This window comes from Panthera leo, chromosome A3 (assembly GCF_018350215.1).
Source record: "Panthera leo isolate Ple1 chromosome A3, P.leo_Ple1_pat1.1, whole genome shotgun sequence".
NCBI lineage: Eukaryota > Metazoa > Chordata > Mammalia > Carnivora > Felidae > Panthera > Panthera leo.
In genome coordinates, this window is record NC_056681.1 from 94,345,755 (window position 1) to 94,367,369 (window position 21,615).

General features: G+C 38.1%; 1 protein-coding gene across 7 annotated transcripts in view; it reads left to right on the top strand.

Annotated features, from left to right (window-relative positions):
• Positions 1-21,615, top strand: part of LOC122215074 (lithostathine-like) — a 419,576-nt gene that overhangs the window by 207,568 nt on the left and 190,393 nt on the right. For 6 of the 7 annotated variants that reach the window (XM_042930242.1, XM_042930243.1, XM_042930244.1 and 3 more), the window contains 4 exons: positions 12,596-12,683; positions 13,239-13,357; positions 13,565-13,702; positions 14,302-14,428. In XM_042930242.1, coding sequence (XP_042786176.1) covers positions 12,596-12,683; positions 13,239-13,357; positions 13,565-13,702; positions 14,302-14,428 — 472 coding nt within the window. Of the gene's footprint in view, positions 1-12,595; positions 12,684-13,238; positions 13,358-13,564; positions 13,703-14,301; positions 14,429-14,711; positions 14,997-21,615 lie in introns of those variants that run through there. The other variant, XM_042930245.1, reaches the window with a different exon arrangement.

Sequence of the window (21,615 nt, forward strand, 5' to 3'; positions counted from 1 at the left end):
GGATACTGTTTCTGACCTGAAACTCTCAGTTTTTCACTCTTCTTCAAAACTTCACTATGGATAGAACCTGATGTTCCCTCAGAAAATAGCACCACATCCATGACGATCACTTGCTACTGGGAGAAATTTAGTAAATATGCTGTTAAATAACAGCTCCATGGTTGCCTTGCTTGTTGCATTCTGATTTTATGAGGTGAAAGAAAGGACCTTAACACTTTATCTAAAGCATATATAAAGTGTATAACCACAGGGACAAAACTACTTAGTTGCCACCAACCATTCCCCCTGTGAGAGGATTAAAATCCATTTTAGGGTATCATGAGACATTGGTTATGGTGGGGAGAGGGGTGATTAATGGTTATAATCACTGGTTCAAAGATCTCTGCTTTTGTCTTGAGCTTAAGCCAACACCAAGGTAAGCATGTTCTGCTAAATAATTCAAACACTTGGAGCTTTTCCTGCTGCCTTCTCCATTTGAAAGCAATGTCCCTGACCACTCTTTAGTCCCCATTAGTAGTGCTGAACTGTGACTCATATCCCCGGTAAATATAATGTCTTACTGAGTTATGCTCACCCCCTGAAAGTTGAGTGCTTGCATTTATGAACAGCTGGTGGGCTACAAAGTCAAATCCTTGACTTTCCTCAAACCATATATACTAAGCCGTAGTGCGCTAAGGAACAAACATCCAAGGATTCAAGTTCCTACTGGTCTTTCCTCTTAATAAAATAGAGTACGTAGAGCTGTCCACCTGTTCATTTAATAGAAAAATATAAATGTTCACCACAATGAGCATCACTAAAAGTTTATATAGGAAAATTTGTTTTGAGGGTATTAGACGCCAGTTTCAGCTCTGCTGCTGACTTTGAGTGAGTCACGAGTTGTTTGGACATCAGTTTGTGGGATTTCAGTCCAACTGATCTCATTAGAAAGCAAGATGAAACTTGAGATGCAGAGCACTTTGAAAAAAATAATGTTAATATCATCTGTTTATCCATGGTTACATCATAGTTTTCTCAAATCATCTTTATATCATTAATCACTAGATTATTGTATCATACCTGTGGATTAGAATGGGTCATGAGAACACTCTTTCTCAGGAATGGACAATTGACACCAAACACATTAAGAGTAAATTCACTGATGATCTAAACAAGCCAAATGGTGTATTGGACTAATAACACCAAATCTTCTATTGGAAAATTCTTTCTATCTATACTGAATACCAATGGATTATAAGTCAGGAAACCTGGATTTTAGCCTCAGCTCCAACAATACAGTCATATGGCCTGGGTCTTTAACTTGTAAGTCTTAGTTGGCTGAGATTCAGGCCAGACCCAATGCTAAGGATGAAGACAGCAGTAAACAAGAAACTGAAGTCTTTTCCTTTACTGAGCCTAAAGCCTAGAGGGGAAAATAGAAAAATAATTGCAATAAAGTGCAGACAGTTAGTATGTTATGGGAACATGTAGCAGAAGAACCTTATCTAGACAGGACCTCAGGAACACTCTTCCTGAAGAACTGATGTTTAAGCCAGAACCTAAGTGATTATTAGGAAGAAGCTGGGGAAAATATGAAGGAAGGAGCAGATGAGTGTTTCATAAGGAAAGATGAACCTGTGTTGAGTGCCTGAAGCTGGAGAAAACATGGCTTGGTGAAAATATCATTTCTCCGCACTGGTTTCATCCATCTCAGACACAGAACCAGTCCTAACAAAGGTAGCCACTGTTCTCATAGATCTTCCCACTATCTTATAGAATTTGAATTTACTCTTCCAGCCTAGAAGCTACCGACTGTGGAGTAAATCCTCAGGTTACCCTTGAGAAAAATTACTTTCCCACAAACCATTAGGCTATTCAGTTTGCCTGGGTTTCAGCCTTCATTTCATTATTTGCACCTGAGCTCAGCAGGGGCTCATAGTTCAGTTTTGAATATCTATTCTTTATGACTGACGATACCTTTCCCTAATACTCCTAATATTTCCTTGTATAGCCTCAGATCTTCCAAATTCTGAGGCCTAAAACTACTTCAGCTCCCAGGGCTTAACATTTATCCTCAATCCATCCCCTAAGATGAAGAAAGCTGTGTCTAATGGACTTCTGTTTGTACCCATTCCTTGGATTTGCTGTCCTGGATTTGGAAGAGCTGTTCTCTTAAAAAGTTTTCTCTGTACTCTTTAGCCATGTTGATTATCATACCTTCCCAGTCCAGAAGGATTTCCCGGAATATACTGCAATCAAGCTCTTGTATTACCTAAAACCAGAACAATTGTAGAAAAAGTTACCACCTGAAAAAATCTTGAAACACATGTCTTAATTTTCGTAAAGCAAGACAACCTTTCTCAACTGATGTTTGCACATATGTGTACCTAAATTCACATATGTTAGCACCTATACTTACCCAATAAATCCCAGTGACATTATTAAGACTCACAGTGCAACTTAATGACAAGAATGACATGGAACAATTCCTAGTTGCAATCAAAAATTAATTAGACTAGTATTCCATGCAGTAAATATCTTTGTATAGAATGACATTTAAACTCTGCATGAGGCTTAGAAAAGGTAACCAACCAATCACCTTCTGAAAATTCCATTAGCGGAAAGCAAATAAGATGTTCTGAAATTAATGAATCCATCAGCTGAGGTGAAACCTTTCAAAAACCTATCATGTCAAAGAGCAATTAATTGGATCTTTTTCAGAATTTAGCTCATTGTTGATGAGCGTCTGAAGAATTTTAGTTAAAATATAGTGCAGGGTCTAGTGTCAAGAAGAATGAACTCAGGAGTAGAATTAAGTTCTCATCCTGACTTGGTCACTAATGTGCTGTGTCACAGACTGAATCAGGCTCCTTCTCTGTTCCTGAATTGTTCATTGTAATGTGGAAATAATTAATTAACATCTGTCATGCCTAACATACAGGGTGGTTTTGAGGATTTATTGAAAATATGGGGCGCCTGGGTGGCGCAGTCGGTTAAGCGTCCGACTTCAGCCAGGTCACGATCTCGCGGTCCGTGAGTTCGAGCCCCGCGTCAGGCTCTGGGCTGATGGCTCGGAGCTTGGAGCCTGTTTCAGATTCTGTGTCTCCCTCTCTCTCTGCCCCTCCCCCGTTCATGCTCTGTCTCTCTCTGTCGCAAAAATAAATAAAAAACGTTGAAAAAAAATTAAAAAAAAAAAAAGAAAATACGGGTGGTATTGGGATTTTAGACAAATGTCGACATAAAGGGAAATTGGAATTCTCAGCATTTGGGTGATTTACAGGGTGAGCAGGAACAATATCAGTTCTTTTCTAGAAATAAGGATTGATGGTTTTGTATTTTAAGTAAGTAAAGACAATCTGATAACTCTACTGAACACATTCTTTTTCTTAGTGTCCATTAGGTTAATGTAGCTTAACAAGTAATCACACATGGCTGTTGGTCACAGAATTTCCCTGGTGTATTCAATCTCCTCAATGCCTGATTTTCTGGTCTTCTAAATGTCAGGTCCATCCCAATAGTAAATTGAACATCTTAGGAAAAATATTTCCTGTCTCGTGGTGCAGAAGTTAATGGCCTTACAGCAAAGGCCAGTGCTCTATTTTCTTTTTCTTTTTTATAGAAAAACAACATCTTTTCCCTCCACAAGATGTGTGTAATGGTGATTAAAAGCATAGCTTTGATGTTTGGGTTTTAATCCCCATTCTGTTACTTTTGGGAAACCATAACCAAATTGTTTAACCTCTCCAAAGTTTTGTTTTCTTATGTGAAAAATGAAGGAAAACATAGCTCTTTCATAATGATGATATGAATATGATATAGGAAAATTTATGTAGAACTCTTAGCACAATGCCAGACACAAAATTAATGCTGAAAAAAATAGTAGCTATTATTAGATGAGTTCCTGCACAAATTAGTCTGGCAGTTCTCTGATAACAATGAATTTATGAGTAAAGTGCTCTCTTGAATTAATAACATCTGAATACTTTTTTAAAATAAATATTAGTTCATTGTATTTAAGGATATATAGAGAATGAAGAAGGCTGGACAAACATTGCTCTCCTGAAGTTCTCAAGAGAACATTGTTAAAGGTTAAAGAATAGATCAAAATGGTTGCAACTAATAGCTAAGCTATGAAATCATTCAGAGGAGTCACTTCTCTGAAACCTCCATCTGTAGATCATAGTTATGCATTTATGCCATTCCACTGAAAATTATTGGGCATCTATTATGGCACTACCAGACACTGAAGATAAAATTGTTAGCTGCCACTGATTATGTGATAATATGTGCTAGGCACCATGCTTAAAGATATCCAGACATTATTTTAATTCCCACCAAAACCCCATGAGGTGGGTTTGTTTTCCCTGGGAGCCTAAATAGTGAGGCACTATGCCTCACTGATTTCCCTTCCACTAGCCCATTATCTGGAAACGTACATGGGAATGAGTATCTTGAGGCCCAAGGAAAAATCATGAGTAGGAAAGAGAGTACAATAACCTTAAAGCATCCATATTCTCTCAGAAAATTTCAAGCCTAGAAATCCTACTGGGAATCCCAAACTCACATTTTCCCCTACTACATACACCCAAGGTTCCCTACTCTGGTTGAGTCACCTCATTCCAAGTACTTCCTGAGGGCTGGGACTGGTACTTCTTACCATATCCTGAGAGCACTGTCCATGTGAATTTGTCTTACGAGTGTTTCTTTATCTGACATTCTCAGTTGTTTTAGATCAATCCCAGCTTTGAGACATGCCATTCCTTTTCTGCCTACAACTTAGTTTGGGGTGTCTGGTTATTTACCTCCCTTACCTAGAAGTCCATCTCTATCTAATCCTCTGGTTGGTGTCTCCATATTGCTTCTGCCCTCTTGATCTTTCTTTTGATTACAATGGAATATTATTGATGTTTTCTTTTTCTCTCATAAGCAACTAAGATTGATCTATGAAACATAAAAAGGAGGGAGGACGTGTGAAAAAAGGAAAGTCTTGGATATCATTCATTGTGCTTTGAGTAGAATTTTTTATGAAATTCCTTTCCTCTTTAAACTCAATTCAGACCATGAAACATGAGGCATAAGGAGCAAAAGCTTTCTTTACTCCAGGTTCTTAACTCTAGCTAATCCACAAGATCACCTACCTTGAGGGATTTCAGATTATCTATTTTCCTTCTGCTTTTGATATTTCTTTTCTTTTAGTAAACTGGTCTCTAAAAATAAACCTTCAGAACACTCTCCTCCATAGAATATATTTCTGCATTGACCTGTGGTCCCTATTCTGCTCTTTGTCATAACCCAAATTGCTATCTTTACTGGACTCAAATTAATTCCTAGAACAAAGAAGAATTAGAAACAGCACCATCAAGTTTTACTAATTTTTGAAAGACTTTGTGAAAAAAATGTGTCCTTCTAGTGATCAGATTCTCCCCTGGTAATTTTTCACATATATGCCAGTAGCAATTTTAAGTACTTTAAGCAAAGTGTTCTTTCTTCTGAAGCCTCATAGATTCTGAGCTCACAGAACTTAATAAATTATTGTAATTTGAATACAATTATTTAACTTAAAATACTATGTGATAGTTATTTATATTAATGCAAATATGAACAGACAGCTAAGTGAATGCATGTTTTCATTTTGGAAATAAGTTGTTTCTAATAGCTGATACTAAACAATAGAGTGAAAATTCTCTGTGATGGCTTCATTTCCAGACTGGTTTCATGCTAGTGTACTCCTCACAAAGCTTGCTCAGAAATGGAATAAGATGGAATCTTGTTCTGAGGGAATAATATATGAAGATGGCCTTCCCAAAGATTATCTGATATTTTAATATGGGAACAATAACTCTATTTTCCAGAGGCTCTCTTGCCCCATACTCATGATATTCCAGCGTTCCAGCCAACAATAGAATTGTAGAATGTCCCCCAGAGAGCTCTTTGTCCAACATCCTCATTGGAAAATTGAGAAACACAGATCCAAGGAGGGGAATATAAAGACGTCTACTCAAAATAAGACAATAATGGGAGAAATAAAGTATTCTAAACCATAAAGCATTATGAAATTAAATGCAGTTGTGATAACTATAAAAATTATTATGCATTAATATATTAATTTATTCAGTAAACATTACTGAATGTTTAATGTTCTTAATGCTGGGGAATATAAACTCATGCTTGACCTATAGAGTATGGTAGAAATTGTATAATGGCATTGCTCAACTTAGGTCTAAGAGGACTGACAGCTTCTGCTTTGCCCTCTGGGATCCATAGCCAACAGTGACATAAGTCCTACTATTCTGAAATTTCCATGCTATAAGAAGTCCAAGTCACACAAAAAGACCCTGTGTTGACACTCTAGTTAACAGCCCTGACTGAGTTCTTGACCAACAGTCAGCATCGATTACCATCCATCTGTGTGATCACATTTGAAGTCTGTTCCATATGATCCTTCATATGACTTCAGCTCCAGCTATTATCCGCATGAGAAAGCCCAAGGGAGAACTGCATAAGTAAACCCAATTAACTCACAGATTCATGAGAAAAAATAGTAAGTTGTTTAAGCCACTAACTTTGGGATAGTTGCTATGCAGTAAGAGGTAATCACAAGAGTATGTAATGAAGAAATAGTTTAAAGATTTTAAACAAGAGAATGATGATAAATTCAGTTTATAATTGAACATGTTGGCTAGCTAGGGCCCTAGGGATCAGATTCTTTAGATGATAGGAAATAAGCATTCTATCTTCTACTAGTCTCTTCTACTAGTGAGACTAGTAGACTAGTAATACATCCAAGTTTAGTTGGAGTTTGAAGGCGCTGGATGGAATTGAGTGAAATTCCTCCTCTCATGTACAAATTATACATGTTACATAGATTCATAAGAGTCTCCTGGGGAAAAAAAAGTACCAGGCCCCTTGCACATGATTTTTGGCTTGTGACTGATAAAGTATCAGATTCCAACTCTGATAACAGGCTATTAAGGTAGCGCCCAATGAACCCTGATTCCTAGTATTTATGCTCTTGTGTAATTCCATACCATATTGGAGAGGGGTGACCCACTGAACCAATAAGATATTGCAGAAATGACCATGTGCAATGTCTGAAGCTGTTTTAAATGGCATTGAAGTTTTTGCTTTGTTCTTCCTTGGGTCACTCATGCTGGAGGAAGCCAATTACCATGCTGAAAGGATACTCTGAAAGCCTTATGGAAAGATCCATATGATGAGGAAATGAGCCCTCCTGCCAATGGCCAGCACAAATTTAGCATGTTAGTGGAGTCATCTTGGAAGTGGATATTTCAACCCTAGTGAAGCCTTCAAATGAATGTAGACTGGCCAATATCTTCATGAACCTTTATCTGAAGTTCAACAGTTGTTTTAGATTGATTTCTATGAGCTAACTCCAATAATTTAAAGGCCATTTGAAATTATTTCTAGTCTCCCTACATTACTTAGTTCAATTAAAATTAAGTATTTTATCTTTAATTTCTATTATATATTTTATGTGTAGAAGACAATATATATAACATGTATATGATTAAAAATATTTTTTTAAAGTTCAAGTACATTTAAAATATATAAATATATATACCTACTAATTTAAAATATATATAACTACTAATATATTTTAATCTTCCTGTATCCATATTCTACTAATTTTTTTCTCCCTTGATTTAGATGTAACAGTTTGGAATTACGAATTTACCATTCCCCTACTTAGTATAACTTTATTACGCATATACATATACCTAAATGATATATTATTGTCTTATTTTGTTTTGGGCCTTTAAAAAAATGAAATTATACATTATATAATCTTCTATATTATATTTTGATATTTTTCATCAATATTATATCTTTGATATTAACCTTACTGATGCTTGTAACTGTGATTCCCTCATTTTTACTGCTGTAATGTTTTATTTTTCTTATTTAAACCACAAAATATCCAACTCTGTTAATGGACATTTGGCTTGTTTTTTGTTTTTTTGCCATTGTAAATAAGGATGCTATGAACATTCCTGGATATACCACTTGGCATGCATATTAAAGTTGTAAAATCCTAGGAGTTGAATGATTAAGAATCAGAATATAAGACAATGCCAGTTTTCCCAAGAGCTTCTATGAATTTATACCACCATCTATCAAAAATACAGAGGACTCATTGCTTCAAATCTTCACCAAAATTTTGGGAAATAAAACTTTCTTTTTTGGCAATCTAGCAGGTGTATTATGTTTTATTTTATTTTAATTTGTTTAATTTATTTTTATAATTTAAATTTAAATTTAATTTGAATGTCACTCATTGCTAATGAAGTTGACATAGTGTCATATATGTATTGTTTACTTTGCTTCTTCTTTAGTGAAATCCATGCTCATGTTTTGTCACTTTTCTAATTAATGGATTATTCTTGTTCTTGTTGATTTTTAATGTTATTAACATACTCCAGATATCACTTGTGTCAATTATGTGTCTGAGGCATTCTTTCTCATTCACGTTTATACATTTACTTTAATTTTGTATTTTATTTTAAGGTGGTCATATTTAGCAATATTTAATAATGTGTGCCTTTTGTGTTAAGAAATACATTCCAAACCCAAAGTCAAAAATATTGTTTTTAAATTATCTCCTATATAACTTTACATTTTTGGTTTTTTGTATTTAAGTCATCAATTCTCTTGATTTTTTTTTCTTGGAATGGGGGGTTGTCGTTTTATTTTCGTGTTTTAAGAGATAGATTCTAATTACTTTGGTTCATATGGCTAACCAATTAACTGAAATCATTTAGCCCATCCTCTGTTACTGATCAGCAATGATCTGTTTATATTTACAGTTTCCATTAATCATAATTATATTTTTAGGCCCTCTCTTCTATTCCTGGTCAAATTTGCTATTCCCACATAATACTTTATAGTAAAAAGTCCTCATGTATGGTCAAACAAATTTAATTTTTTTATATTTATTTATTTTTGGGGGGGGCAGGGAGAAAGAGAGACACAGAATTGGAGCTCAAACTCACTCATGTATCGTCAAACAAAATTACTAATCTCATTGTTTTTATTCAGAAATTTGTTGACTATGTTTATATTAGTTTATCAAATTACCAAGAATATCCTGTTAGTATTATAATTGCACCTCCATTAATCAATACAGATAGACAAAGCATCTTTAGGGTATTGATTGTTTCTCTTTATAAACATGATAGATTTCTCCATATATTTAGGTCTTCTTCACTGCTTTTTATTGGATATATTTCTTGGTAGGATATCTTTCTTAAAAATACCTTTTCTAACTCTGTTACTGGAATACAATTCAATCGGAAATTATATGTTGATTTCTTTCTTGCTTGATAAATTCTCTCATTGATTCTAACAGTTTGGAGATTCTTTGGGGTTTTCTATGGAGAAAATATATCATGTACACAAAAAATAATTCCCCTTGTTCTCCTGCATGTTTAAATATTCCTTATCCTTTCCAAGTGTACTTTTTTGATGTTTATTTATTTCAAGAGGGAGAGAGAGAGCATACAGAGGGGAGGGGCAGATCAAGAGGGAGAGAGAGAATCCTACGCAGGCTCTGTGCTGTCAGTGCACAGCCCAGTGCAGGGCTCCAGTCCATGAGATCATGACCTGAGCTGAAACAGAGAGTTGTATGTTCAGCCCTTCAACTGACTCTGAGCCACCCAGGCACCCATCAGGGTACTTTTTATAACATGGTATTGTTGAATATAATCAGGGAATATAGAATGTTTTTTCTCCTGATTTTTAAGGAAATGGTTCCATTGTCTTATTTTTGAATCTCTGTAGGTTTCTTTATCATCTTAAGGAATTACTATCTATCCCTTCTTTGTTAAGAATTTTTATACCAGGGGCACCTGGGTGGGTCAGCCAGTTAAGTTTGTGACTTCAGCTCAGGTCATGATCTTTCAGTTCATGGGTTACAGCCCCATGTCGGGCTCTGTGCTGACAGCTCAGAACCTAGAGCCTGCTTCGGATCCTGTGTCTCCTTCTCTCTCTGCACCTCCCTGCTCACACTCTGTCTCTGTCTGTCAAAAAAAAAAAAAAAAAAAAAGAACCAAATAAAAACATTTAAAAAAAAGAATTTTTATACCAAAGAGAATAATACCATGAACCTCTGTATCTACCACCAAGCAATGATACCTTCACCTCATGGGCTCTCATTTCACCTATATTTCAATTACACTGGATTATTGTGCATCTTTTAAAGTTTATTTATTTGTTTTGAGAGAAACAGAGAGAGCAAGCAGGGGAGGGTCAGAGAGAGGGAGAGAGAATCCCAAAAAGGCTCTGTGCTGTCAGTGCAGAGCTTGATGCAGGGCTTGAACTCACAAATCAGGAGATCATGACCTGAGCTGAAATCAAGAGATGCTTAATGGACTGAGTTACCCAGAAACCCGTCACACTGCATTATTTTTAAGTAAATTCTGAACAACTTATTTCGTCTGTTAAGTATTTTATGTATCTCTAAATGATGAGAACACTTAAATAATATAATTATAATTCCATAATCACACCTAAAAGCAATATAATCACATAACATTTTCAATGTTCACTTTTAGTCAGATGTCTAATAATTATTTTTCCCATTCGATTTGTTCAAATTAGGATTTAAACATAGTTCATACATTATATTTGATTGGAACATCTCTTAAAACTTAAGTGTGTTATATTGCATTATTTTCTTAAATTCCATGTTTAAGAATATGGAATCATTTGTCCTGTAGAGTTTCTAGACTAGAGATTGTATCCCCGTGTTGTAACGTGAAATCTGGGTCCAGATTTTCTAGAAATTGATAGCTTAATGTTAATCAGAAGTTCTCAAATTGTTCTGATCTTAGGATACTTTTACATTCTAAAAATTATTGGATTCCAAAGAGTTTTTATTCATATGATTTACTATTTATAATACTACGTATTAAAACAGATATTTTAAAAATATTTACTAACTTGTTTTTATCATATTTGAAAAAATATCAACAATATGCCCATATGCATATAACTAAAGTTTTTCTGCTAGTCCGTTTTTCAAGACTTGTGTTCCATGAAAACGTGGAGTAAAACTCCATGTTACAAATGCTTTTCTTCAAGACAACCATTATAGTTTAGCACGCAGATTCCCATTTAGTCACACAAAATAGTAAGAGCAATGTATTCAAGGTTTGCAATTACTAAAATTAAATGTATTTACTGTTCTATCAAATTCCTCAAGGATAGTTTTAAGTGAAATGTCTTTTTTGTTTCTTGTAAATGCCTGGAAATGAAGGATACAGGTTGATGCCATTGCCTTGATTAATGCCATGTCACCAGAACTTTTAACCACCATTGCCTTTGCTCCATCAATGCAAATGTCAGCACAGTAAAAAAGGCAAATACCATTTTAGTATTGTTATGAAAATTACAACTTCACAGTCCCTCTGAAAGGGTCTTGAAGACACCCGTGGGTCTGGAACTCACAATGGAAATGCTACTTTGATGTATCAGATTACCTACAGAGTACCTACCTTCTGAGTACAGAACTAAACTGAGGAACTATTTCTCAGTCTTCCTACACAGAGACAGCTAGATGGCAAGCCTACCTGCTGTTCCTTATGAACCCGGCTTTCCTTCTGACTTAGACACTATCGCTCCACGCTTCCTTCACACCTTGCCATAATATTGAGGAAGCAGCTCTGAACTTGTTCCTGTTCGTGTTCTTGGTTTCAATTCTTTCTTTTCCCTCAACTTTCTTTTCCCAATACTTGGCACTCACCAGCACTTCCAATTCCTATACCCACCGATTTATACTTACTAGTTTTTTTTTTTTTTTGTTTTTTGTTTTTTTCTGGACAAAGTTTTTACTCTTACTGGCCAAAGTTTAAAAAAATTCGTATATATGCTTACAGGAATGAATTTTTGACTGATTAATCAAATACACTCTGGACATTTTCCTTAACTATCCAATGCTACTATATTTTCTAAGCTATGTACATCAGAATTTCTGCCATAGGGCTGCCTCCCCTGCCTTAAGTTTTTCAGAACAAAGTATTTGGCAAAGAACAGGGAAAGTTCAAACTTCACCTGTTCTTGGGGAAAGTGCTGGCGTGTTAACAGGAAAGAGGTAACATCTGTGGCAATTCCCAGGCTTTACTGGGAAGACACTTCTCCCCATGGCGGGAATCTCCTGGAATACAGGCCAAGCCCTTCCCCATGACCCTTGTTCTGGTTCCACATTCCGGTTATTCATTTGAGTGCCCCTCCTTCTAATTTTCTTATAAAAGCACAGTCTTCTCTGACATGACAAACCACTGCAAATCCCTGCAAGACAGGTGAGTGGAAGCTGACAGAAGATGAGACCATGGCAAGGGCTATACTGTACATATTTGGGGGAAGATACAGGAGGATCTCTGTCAGATACAGGAGCTCTGAGACTCAGCACAGGCAGGCTTGGGAGGTCTCATGGGGTAGGAGCATGTACAGATTTTCTAGTTCTTTCCAGAGCTATACAAGGGGATGGATGTCACTAAGATGAACTTATTCCTAGGAGACTAACAAAGGAAAGACAAGGATCTCTATATGTCCTCTCTCTGATCACACTTCTCTTAGTGAAATCTGATTGCTTCCTCAGGTCACAGACATGATGCGGCCTCACACGGACCTCCCCAGCATGTCCTGGATGCTGTTCTCCTGCCTGATGCTCCTGTCTCAGGTCCAAGGTGAGATTTCTCTGCCTCTAACACTGGGTCCTTGCGAATGCTCAGGGCCAAGAGGAGAAGGAAGACTCTCGTGGTACTGGTGACATATATCCCCACACCATGAAATGGCCTGTAACTCGTCCATCACCACACCATCCTTCAGGGTAACCAGGGGTGGCAGGCATCACAGTGGTCCACTAGCACCGCAAGGAGGTCCTTTGCTTCTTGTCAGTGCACTCTCATTTATGTTGGTAGGCGAAAGAGGAAAGTGTGAAGGGACAGAAATAAAATAAGGGGAAGGAAAATGAGGACCCAGGGCAAGAATGTGTATCCTAGAGCGGGGAAGGGTTGGACTGTGAATGGGAAAGATGAAAAGAAAGGAGAGGTTTCCTCATTTCGTGGGGCTGGTTCAAGAACAAGAAATCCTGAAAGTGTTGGCAGTGGTGAGAGGCAGTCAGGACTTTGGCATCACTTCCCAAAGCACTGACCCCATAGATGTTCCTCTAGGTCACCTCCCACCCTGATCCCCAGTCTCCTATTCACCTCTTCTCTCTCTTTTGTGTCCTTCCATCCTAGGAGAAGACTCGCCAAAGGAAGTGCCCACTCCACGGACCAGGTGTCCCAAAGGCTCCAAGGCCTATGCCTCCCACTGCTATGCCTTGTTTATGACACCAAAATCCTGGATGAACGCAGATGTGAGTACTTGGATTTGCAGGTCGGGGTTTTAAGGGCAAGTACACTAGAGACCTGGTGGTGGTGGGGGTTCCATTCTCCAGAGTTCCTTGGGGGTGACGGTGAGCATCCTCATCTTTTGCATGTATACCTCTTCTCCCCTACCTCTGCACTGCCCGTCTCCCAGTGATGTCTCAGGCCTCCCCTGAGTCTCTCCCTTCCCCACACAGATGGCCTGCCAGAAGAGACCCTCGGGACACCTTGTGTCTGTGCTCAGTGGGGCTGAGGCATCCTTTGTGGCCTCCCTAGTACAGAACAGTGCGAACACTTACTCAAACATCTGGATGGGGCTCCATGATCCCACAGAGGTATGAATACATCTTCTGTCTATAACCTCTCAAGCTGCTATCGCCACCCGAGCCCACTCCCTGTCCCCTGTGTCTGCCCAGTAAATGCCCTAGAGAGCCTTGGAGCTCAAAGATACAGGAGGATATTAGGGGAAAAGGGAGGACCTTGTGGCCAGCTGAACAGCTGAGTTCTGTGGAAGTCTCTTGCCTCTGCTGAAGTTAATCTGCTTCTTAATTTGCACGTGAGGCCATGTAATTCAGTTCTCTGAGCTTCACAGAATCTACACATATTGTGTAGAGTGATTCCTAAATGAAGAGAGGATCCATTTTTGCTCTATGGAACAGACACTGTCTTTGAGGTTCAGAAGCTAATCACATATGCATCACTCGTTGCTGTTCAGTCAGTGACAGGTTACTCTGAATGGGTCTATTGGTCTTTGTGTTTATGGGCTTCAGGATTTGTCAATAAGAGCAAGGAGTTAGGAGGAGTCTCCCAGAGGAGAGCTTTGGCTCCCAGGCAGCATCTAGAGGAGCAGACCAAATTCCATGATGCTGGGGAGGGGTTCCTGCAAGGAGCCCTTTAATGGCCATTCAACCTCACTAGACTCCATCCTCTCTAGGGCTATGAGCCCAATGCAGGTGGATGGGAGTGGAGTAGCACGGATGTGCTGAATTACCTTGCCTGGGAGAGACACCCCTCCACCAACCCAAACCCCGGCTACTGTGGGAGTCTGTCAGCAAGCACAGGTAAGTAACAGAGGAGCTCCTTTCTGCCAGACCTCTCCATCCTCTTTTTCCCTATTTCTCAGTGTGACCGTCAGAGAATCCCCTTGAGCAAGAAAATGTAGGGTTGGTTTATCTTCTCCCACCCCTTCTCATCTCTCCTTTCTTTGAGTCCCATTCCCCTGGAGTAGGACACTGCTGAGGATGAGGGAGAGGCTGTGAATCCTACGCCAGAATCTGGGCTGCCTGTACCTTGGGTTCATGAGCTCCACCAGCCACATCTACCTGAGCTCCTCTGTCTCTCTAGGATATCTGAAATGGAGAGATTATAACTGCGGTGCGATGCTACCTTATATCTGCAAGTTCAAGGACTAGGTCTGGTGGGACGTCAGGAGCCTGAGTTTTGTGTGCAGCTCATCATGGACTAATGACCAAGTGTGAAAACCTACCCTGGAAAGGAATAGTCTCCCCCTATGCTCTAACCTGACCCTTCCTTCTGATCATTTCTCCTCCCTATTCATTTAACTTTATGTTCTTTTTGTGTATTACATGGCCTGAGATTGCAGAGAGCAATAATAAATACTTCATTCCATGTTGTGTGCTTTTGTGCTCCTATCTCATAGCAAGAATATGAAGAACAATGGGTATGGGAGGAGTTCTAGGTCTTGCCTCTGTCCAATGTTATTTATTCCCCCAGGGAAAATTCTTAAATGTACATCCCCACCAGTGTGTTTATGATCAGTATATAGTCCCTGTTCATGTACCTTTGTGTTGTTTATAGAAAAAGACATTACTCACGTACACATTCTATTACACATTCCTCCTATTTGTAATACTAACAGCCTTAGTGGTATCTGAAGATCTTAGAAGAGCACATCTGTAATCATTTGCTATCATTGATATTTTTTTTCTTTAATTTACAATCTTCCTTGGACCCTGACTTCTATAAAATACATTGAAAAATGAATGGGTTTATGATTATAGTGCTTACAGGTAGAGCATTAGAAGTTGTCACTCTCTTCCTTAAAACAGTTCTATTCTTAAACTAACCACCAGAAAAATGTTTGAAATTGCGATAATTTGTGGTGACCAATTGGGATTCATCTCCTGGGACTGGACTTAATTGCCTTCCATACAAAATCAGATTATAAAATTTTTTTAAACATTTTTATTTATTTTTGAGGGACAGAGAGAGATAGAACATGAGTAGAGGACAGAGAGGCAGAGAGGGAGACACAGAATCTGAAGCAGTCTCTAGGCTCTGAGCTATCAGCACAGAGCCCGAAGCAGGGCTCAAACCCACCAGCTGTGAGATCATAACCTCAGCCAACGTTGGACACTTAACTGACTGAGCCACCCAGGTGGTCCTGATTTTTTTTTTAAATGTTTATTTACTTTGAGGGAGAGAGAGACAGCATGCAAGTGGGGGAGGGACAGAGAGAGAGGGAGACACAGAATCCCAAGCAGGCTCCAGGCTTCGAGATCTGAGCTGTCAGCACAGAGCCCAGTGCAAGGCTCTTGAACTCATGAACCACCAGATCATGACGTGAGCCTAAGTCGGAAGCTGACTGAGCCACGTAGGTACCCCCAAGATCAGATTTTTTTTTCAGAATTTAAAAATAATGGCTTTTGTCAAGTCAGTCAATATTGTCTACTACACCTAGAGCCATGCTTGAGTTCCTAAAATACTAATCACGGAGGCTTTGTTGCTAAATTCATAGTCTGTATTCATAACCATTTATATCCTGAATAATCATAAATTTATTTCTTCTAGTGAACTCTTATGAACTTTTGTATCTAGAAGTCTAGAACAAAGGTAGGCAGGCAGTTTTTATCTCTTCTCTCTCTATCTCTTCTCTCCCACTGAACCTTCCATAATATAATGCCCTCTGGGTAGTTCCAATGCAGTTAATAAAAATGCTTCTCTCTCCTAATAATAACAACAACAATGATAATAATAATAAATAGTAATAAATAATCTCTTATTTTCTCTCACTAAAAATTACTCCTACACCAGGGAAGAAGGTGTGGGTTCTCCAATTTGTGTTGGAGCCCTGGATGCCTAACATGTATGCAAAAAACTTTTTGTTATATCCAATATCTGAAGTCCCCATAATTTCTTCTTTCAGAGTCCAGCTGGGTTGCTGACAGCTTGTAAGTGCCTTGCCTGAGACACACATAGGCTTCTGTTAGGCTGACTCAGTGTAGACTATTTGGATATAAGCTGCTGACATGCATTCTAACTCACTCAAGCAAAGGGGGAGGTTTTGGGAAGTATGTGGATTTATCTCAGTGCACCAAGATTAGGGAAGATAGCTGAAGGACTAGGAAAGGGAAAAATAAAGTTAGGAAATGAGGTTAATTTCTTCTTCCTTTTCTCTATTTTATTTCACTGGGTGCGATTTCTTTTAGCCAATCAGTTTCCTTGCCCTTGGGATAACTCAGGGTGACATGGCTAACTCATTCTACCAAACTTTTCACTCCAGGGATTCAAAACTTTAAGTACATTTTCAGTAAACAAATTTGTTTTCAGGAGAATATCTGATTATTCCAGCTAAGACTGGGTATTCACCTCAGTCTAGTCAGCTGAGGGAAAGAATTTGAGTCATGTAGTGTTACTATGGGAGCCAAACTCACCTCTTAAGTAGGATCTGTGGATGTGACCCAGTTTTTAGTGAAGGGGGGCAGGAAGGCACTCCAACAGAAGTTTGCTGCAATAAACGTGACTTAATTGTCTCATTGTTTTGTTCTGACCTTGGCCTGTTTTCTGATTGAATCTTATTCTTTGGGTACTCACACATTGCCACAGGTACCATACCTGCCTCTGTTCTTGGACTGTCTTCCAGACTTTCAGTAGTTGTCAGCTGGCTATTGTGCTTACTGCTTTCATTGTATTTACCCAATTCCTGTTTGTTTTGAGGACTGTGAATAACCTGTCATGATGTGGATTTCTGCCAGTCATTGTAAGCCAATGAATTGGACAAAACCTTCCCATTTGGATCAGCACATCACCACAGGCTCCTGGGCCTCTTGATGGTGTTTCTGTCATGGACTTTACTCTCATCTAGAGTTCAAGAGGCAAAACAATTTGATAGAAATAGCACCTACAAAGAACATCTGGATAAGAGTTAGGTGAACTGAGGCACCCTATTTCCTAATATCTCTGAATGTAACTTGGTGATTCATCCCTTTAGTTTTTTTTGTAATTTGTTTTTTAATTTTTTTTAATGTTTATTTATTTTTGAGACAGAGAGAGACAGAGCATGAATGGAGGAGGGTCAGAGAGAGAGGGAGACACAGAATCTGAAGCAGGCTCCAGGCTCTGAGCTATCAGCACAGAGCCCGACGTGGGGCTTGAACTCACAGACTGTGAGATCAGGACCTGAGCCGAAGTCGGAAGCTCAACCGACTGAGCCACCCAGGCACCCCTCATCCCTTGAGTTTTAACAGAGTTCTTCCCTTTCCACCTCCAAACCTCCTACCACCAAACCACCTTTGTCCATTCTTCTTAAGTAGTTTTTCAAGTGCACCTCCAGGGTACCGTAGCACATCAACCATGTAGATCTCTGCAATTTATGTGTATATTTAACACATGGATTTATTTATAGATTTCTCCCACATGTCTAAAAAAGAATTCTCTAAAATTGCTTTCTTTGCAATACTCATTTCGTGAGCTACTGATGGACAACAATTTTGTTGTGTGTATACATTTTGGAAATACTCCTTAGGAAGTTCTAAAGTATACAGAGTTAAGTAGGTTTCTTTACTGCACGGCTTTTCCAAGTATTTGTATGTAAATGTATGAAAATAAAGTCATAGGATTGTCAGCTCATCAGGCAGTTATTTGGTCACACGTTTCTGTGTGCCTGTTTGTGTATCTATATTTGGGAGAAATACCTATTAATAGATCATAAGTTGAATTCAGTTTTAATAATAGTCAAAAGTACTGTTTTTTCAAAGCAGGGATTGCAACTTACAGTCATTCGATGTCATTAAATCAATTTAGTGGGTAATACAAACATTTTCTTAAAAGAGAGGAGAGTAATATAGAAAATTCTGCAGGATATTGCACAAAAATGTTTAATAAACTGTTTGAAATTTTGATTCGTTCCATATATGTGTGTGTGTGTGTGTGTGTATGTGTGTGAAAAGCATTGGAATATAAAATATACTTCATATTGTAAATAGCAGTCAACATTTTGAATGCTAGTCTGAAGCATAGGCTTTTAGCTAACTATAGGAGAATTAAATGAAGTACCACTAGGGGGAGAGGTGGCCTAGCAGAGAGTGTAGTACTGGGAAGATAATAAATAAGAATGATCTGGCTGCTTCCCCAGAGAGGGTTAGAAAAAAGACATTAGGGAAAGGGGGGAAAACAAGTTTATTCCTACATCCTCTAAGATGAAATGTCTGCTACACATACCTGGGAACAGAAGAAACAAATCTTGCAAGTGAAAATGGACAGAATATAAATAGCGGAAGATTCAGGATTGGGTAGTTCATTGTGTCCCTAATTAATAGAAAGCCAGGAATATATATACAGAATGATGGACACAGAAGTAAGACAGAGAGAGCTAGGACTCAAGGGCTCCTTATACCATCAGAAACTGTGAGTCATTTGTGGTTTTGTCTTCTCTTGGCTACTCAGAGTGAGAATGCTTCCCGTGTGTTGAAGAATGTCCCCTTGATATGGTTCATGGTGAGAGCAGAGTCACAGCTCCCATTATAGAGGCAAACGTGGCAGATATCTAAAGGTGGTAGATAGTTCTCTGGAGGTTAGGGGGTATGTTCAAAGCATGACAATAGGATACCTTAGCCAGGTAGTAGTGCAAAAAGAAACAATTAGAGATTATTCACAAAGGCTATGGAGCTTGGGGTTCTGCAGAAACAGCAGTGAGGGTTCAATGGTTATGACTCACATGGAGTTTCATCATCAAATTTTTCTAACTTCATGGTCTTGCCTGTAGTTTTAGCTATTAGACTTTCCTGGTTCCTTCTTGTTGTATAAACCTGGGGCTCCAGGCTCCCAATTAATCTCTTTTTTCTAAGTTTATTTATTTATTTTGAGAGAGAAAGAGAGCGTGCACCAGCAAGGGAGGGACAGAGAGAGAGGGAGAAAGAGAGAATCCCAAGCAGATGGTGCAGAGCCCAATGTGGGGCTTGAATTCATGAACCATGAGCCAAAGTCAAGTTTCAGAAGCTTAACTGACTGAGCCACCCGATGAATCTTTGATCTAATGAAAAACCTTTATATTTTATTTGTTTTGATCTTTATAATTCATCAAGGTATATTTGAGATGCAGTAAACTGCAGTATATATTCAAAATATAATTGATGTTTTGACATACATATACACCCATTAAATCATCAAAATCCAATAATAAGCATACTCGTCACCACTAAAGACCTCCTCTGCCAAGCCCACCTCTTACCTTCAGCTTCTCCAATCCCTCAAGCCAAGGCAACCACTGATCTGTTTTCTGACACTATAGATAAGTTAAATTTGGATTTCCTAGAATCTTATATTAATGGAATGATACATTATATACTTTTCTCTCTGGTTTCTTATATTCAGCATAATCATTTTGAAATTCACTTATATTATTGCATGTATCCATACTTCATTTACTTTCATTGTTGAGTTATATTCTATCGTTGAGTGATATTCTATTGTGTGTATATGACATAATTTGTCTATTCTGTTGGTGAACATTTAAGTGATTTTTAGTTTTTATCTATTATAAATAAAACTACTGTGAATGTTAGTATACAGGTTTATGTACAGATAAATCCTTTTCACTTATCTTGGGTAAATATCTAGGAGTAGAATAGCTGCACTGAATACTAGGCATATATTTAAGTTTTTAAGAACAGCCACACATTTTCTAAATTGATTTTATCATTTACATCAACACCAGTGGTGCATAAGATTTCCAATTATTTTACATTCTCAGTATGGTCAGCCTTTCTAATTTTAGTCATTTAGATAGGTATAAAGTGATATCTCATTGTGATTTTAATCTGCCTTTCTCTAATAATGAAGTTGAGAAACTTTTCGTGTGCTAAATTCCAGTCTTATGGTACAGCTAAGTGTCTTGATTGTAGTGATGATTACAAAAAGAAACACATGTGATAAAAAAGTGTGTGATACAGCTACACACACACACACACACACACACACTAAGTATATGTATAAATGGTAAAATTTGAATAAGTTATCTAGATTGTGCTGTCAGTTTCCTGGTATCAATACTCCAGTTATGCAAGATTTAATACTGGAAGAGGCTGGTAAAGGGTTCTGGAACCACTTGTATGCTTCTTTGCACATTCTTATGAATCTGTAATTATTTCAGACTACAAACATTTTTCAAATTAACCCTTTCTTTTTTTTAATTTTATTTTTGATGTTTATGTTTTGAGACAGAGAGAGAGAGAGAGAGCAAGCGAGAGCGGGGGAGGAGCAGAGAGAGAAGGAAACACAGAATCCGAAGCAGGCTCCAAGCTCTGAGCTATCAGCCTTTTGTCTCCCCAAGCTCCTTCATATTTAATTCCTCACCTTACCTAATTTTTTTAAGTGTTGCCTGTGTAACCATGTTCTATTTCATATCTCCATTTTACTCTTAATGTGTTAGAGATTCACTGTTGCCGAACTGTGCTGTGTTCTGAACTCTCCTGATACCACCAAAGTATTCAGTGAGCCAGCATTTGTATAATTATTTTTCTATCCCTCATCTAACCAGACTTACCTCTGTGGTACTGTTAATCACTTTTTCCTTCCTGAAGACCTCTAACTTCCTTGACTTTTTTAACACCACACTTTTCTGGATCTTCACATCTGTAAGTCTCCAACTCCTATATAAACACTTGAACTCTATCTAATCCTTAAATGTGTATATGTTCATTTAGATGCCAAAATACAGATACAAAATATTAAACACAACGTAAGTTTATTTGCCTCTCATATCAGATTTTGGATCCCAGCTTTTTCATCTTCTTGCTGAGGCGTCTAATTGAATTGTTCTTGTCTGCTTAACTGAAGCAGAGACACAGCTCTGTCTACATTTCAGCTAGTGGGAGGGAGAAGAGTGGCATCCTGAGCCAGCCAACTTACCTCTAAGTTAGAAATGACCCAGCAGTTGTGCACATCACCTCTCCTCCTCTCCCAGAGCCTAAACTCAGTCAGTCAGCCATGGAGCTACAGATGCTGGAAA